This window comes from Bufo gargarizans, chromosome 5 (genome assembly GCF_014858855.1).
Source record: "Bufo gargarizans isolate SCDJY-AF-19 chromosome 5, ASM1485885v1, whole genome shotgun sequence".
NCBI lineage: Eukaryota > Metazoa > Chordata > Amphibia > Anura > Bufonidae > Bufo > Bufo gargarizans.
Window position 1 is genome coordinate 95,795,980 of NC_058084.1, and position 2,142 is coordinate 95,798,121.

At 37.2% G+C, this 2,142-nt stretch overlaps 1 protein-coding gene across 1 annotated transcript; it reads right to left on the reverse strand.

The window, feature by feature from the left end:
• Positions 1-221: 221 nt before the first annotated feature.
• NPBWR1 (neuropeptides B and W receptor 1) lies at positions 222-1,704 on the reverse strand. Its single transcript, XM_044295262.1, has 2 exons — positions 1,597-1,704; positions 222-1,212 (listed from the first exon to the last, which is right to left on the reverse strand). The coding sequence occupies exon 2, from the start codon at positions 1,206-1,208 to the stop codon at positions 243-245; it is 966 nt and encodes a 321-aa protein (XP_044151197.1). The 5' UTR covers positions 1,209-1,212; positions 1,597-1,704; the 3' UTR covers positions 222-242.
• Between the last annotated feature and the right edge of the window lie 438 nt (positions 1,705-2,142).

A 2,142-nucleotide genomic window follows, 5' to 3' on the forward strand; every position in this document is an offset into this window, starting at 1 on the left:
AGAAAGAAATATAGGGACCTGTTAAATGAATGTCTATCTTACAATATCAGAGTGAAGCCCAATATATTGCATCACACAATTAGGCTGCTTCTTTGGGAAAATTTGAGACATAAAGAACCACATAAACCTCAAAAGCAGGAGTAGTTTATTAGGATATTAATATACAGGCTAGGCAGCCAGGTAATAAGAATGCTGACTTATGGTGATTTAAATGACAGGTACAGGTCATCCATAGACATCCTTCAGGATGACCTACATTCTACTAGTTTCCGGAAGCTTTTTCTGAAATTGTCATCTAAAAATGCATACAGGAATGGATTGAGGCAGCTATTGGCATAACTCAAACTGGTAATAAAAAGAGAGATCCCAATAACTAGTGGAGTCTGTGGGATGTCTGTGGTTAAAGCCACCACAGTGCTGAGATGATAAGGAGTCCAGCAAAACAAGCATACTGCTAAAATGATGGCAACCATGAACGTCACTTTTTTCTTAGCTTTATCTAAAGCTTTTGCGTTGGTGTTCAGACGCATTCTTCTCAATTTGTAAAGCATCATGGTATATAAGATGCATATAGTAGACACAGGTATGGCAAACCCCATAATAAGGGTGTAGATCCTACTCATCTGCCACCACAGACCTTCTGGATTAGGAAAAACAAAAAGACATTGCAGACGCCCATGTTCTTGGTGAATCTTGGCAAAGATAACAAATGGAAGAATTATTATGGTGACAAAAGTCCATACACAAAGGCTGACAACTTTGGCAGCTCGATAGGTCCGAAAGGAAAGTTTCTTGGATTCTACTGTTGCAGCTACCACAAGGTATCTGTCAATGCTCATAACGGTTAGAAAATAAATGCTGGAAAAGGTATTATATTCATCAATGGAGATAATCAGTTTACACATAAACTCTCCAAAGGGCCACTGCAGCAGTAAGTAGTCAACTATATTAATGGGGAGGACCAGTGTGAAGAGTTCATCTGCTATAGCCAAGTTTAGGATAAATATGTTGGTGACGGATTTCATTTTCGGAGCCTTGAGGATGACATATATGACAGCGGTGTTTCCAGTCAATCCGATGGCACAGATAATAGAATAGATGATGGGTAATGCCAGATAGAAGTTAGGAATGGCCTGTGATATTGATCCATTCAGCCACTCTGACCTCCTTGATGAATTTGATAAATAATCCACAGATATGTTTTCCATCTTCCTAACAGAAAAGAGACACATTACTGGATACATTTCTTATCTCTTCTGTGTAATTGTAAGATGTCTTACTAACCAGTATTACAGCCACCCTTATTATTCTATTTACTATATTATTACATATCATATATATATATATATATATATATATATATATATATCATATTCCACTGACAATTACTAGAATATAAAATCTTGTGGTTATGTATAATTACTAAATAATATACCACCTGTAATATACTATTATTGCTGTGTCATAAAATAAGGGCTTTTTATTTTTCATATAAAATCCTATTAAAAAGCTTCAAAGAATCTCATAAAATATTGATTTTTAGACTTCCCTTATTTCCTGCAGTGACAATTAAGTCAATGGAGAACATATTCTTACCTTCCTGTCTGTCTTAGGAGTCACTTATTTGTATTTTCTTCTGGTTCCGGATGCCTTGTGGCTGCATTAGGTAGAATGATGTTGGAGCGGAGTGCGGAGAGATGCTTGAAGCTGAATTTCTCATCTGCCGTTGAGCTCTGCTTCTTTCCATAGCAATACAGCGCTGGAGAACAGCTCCCTCCCTCCTCTCCACATCCTCTCTCTCTTTTTTTCAATCTTTTTACACAGTGACAATAAAATAGCCCCAATGCCACCACATATAAGCACTGGTTGATTGCCCCCAGAACAGTACTTATATGTGTCAAAATATTGGTCCAGCTCCATTACACTTACCTATTGGAAAGGGTCTATTTGACCATTCTAGAACAGTGCTGTGCATCTAACCAGTGAAAGAAAGTATTAACAAAATAATGTGACCAAATTATTTTCTGTGCTACAAACTGCCGCCTACAAGCAGCCCGTGTCCCAAGAAAGTGTTAAACATTAATAAGAGCAGGCATTTCTGGTTAATGTTGCATAATTGATGGCATTGACATTTCATTTGCT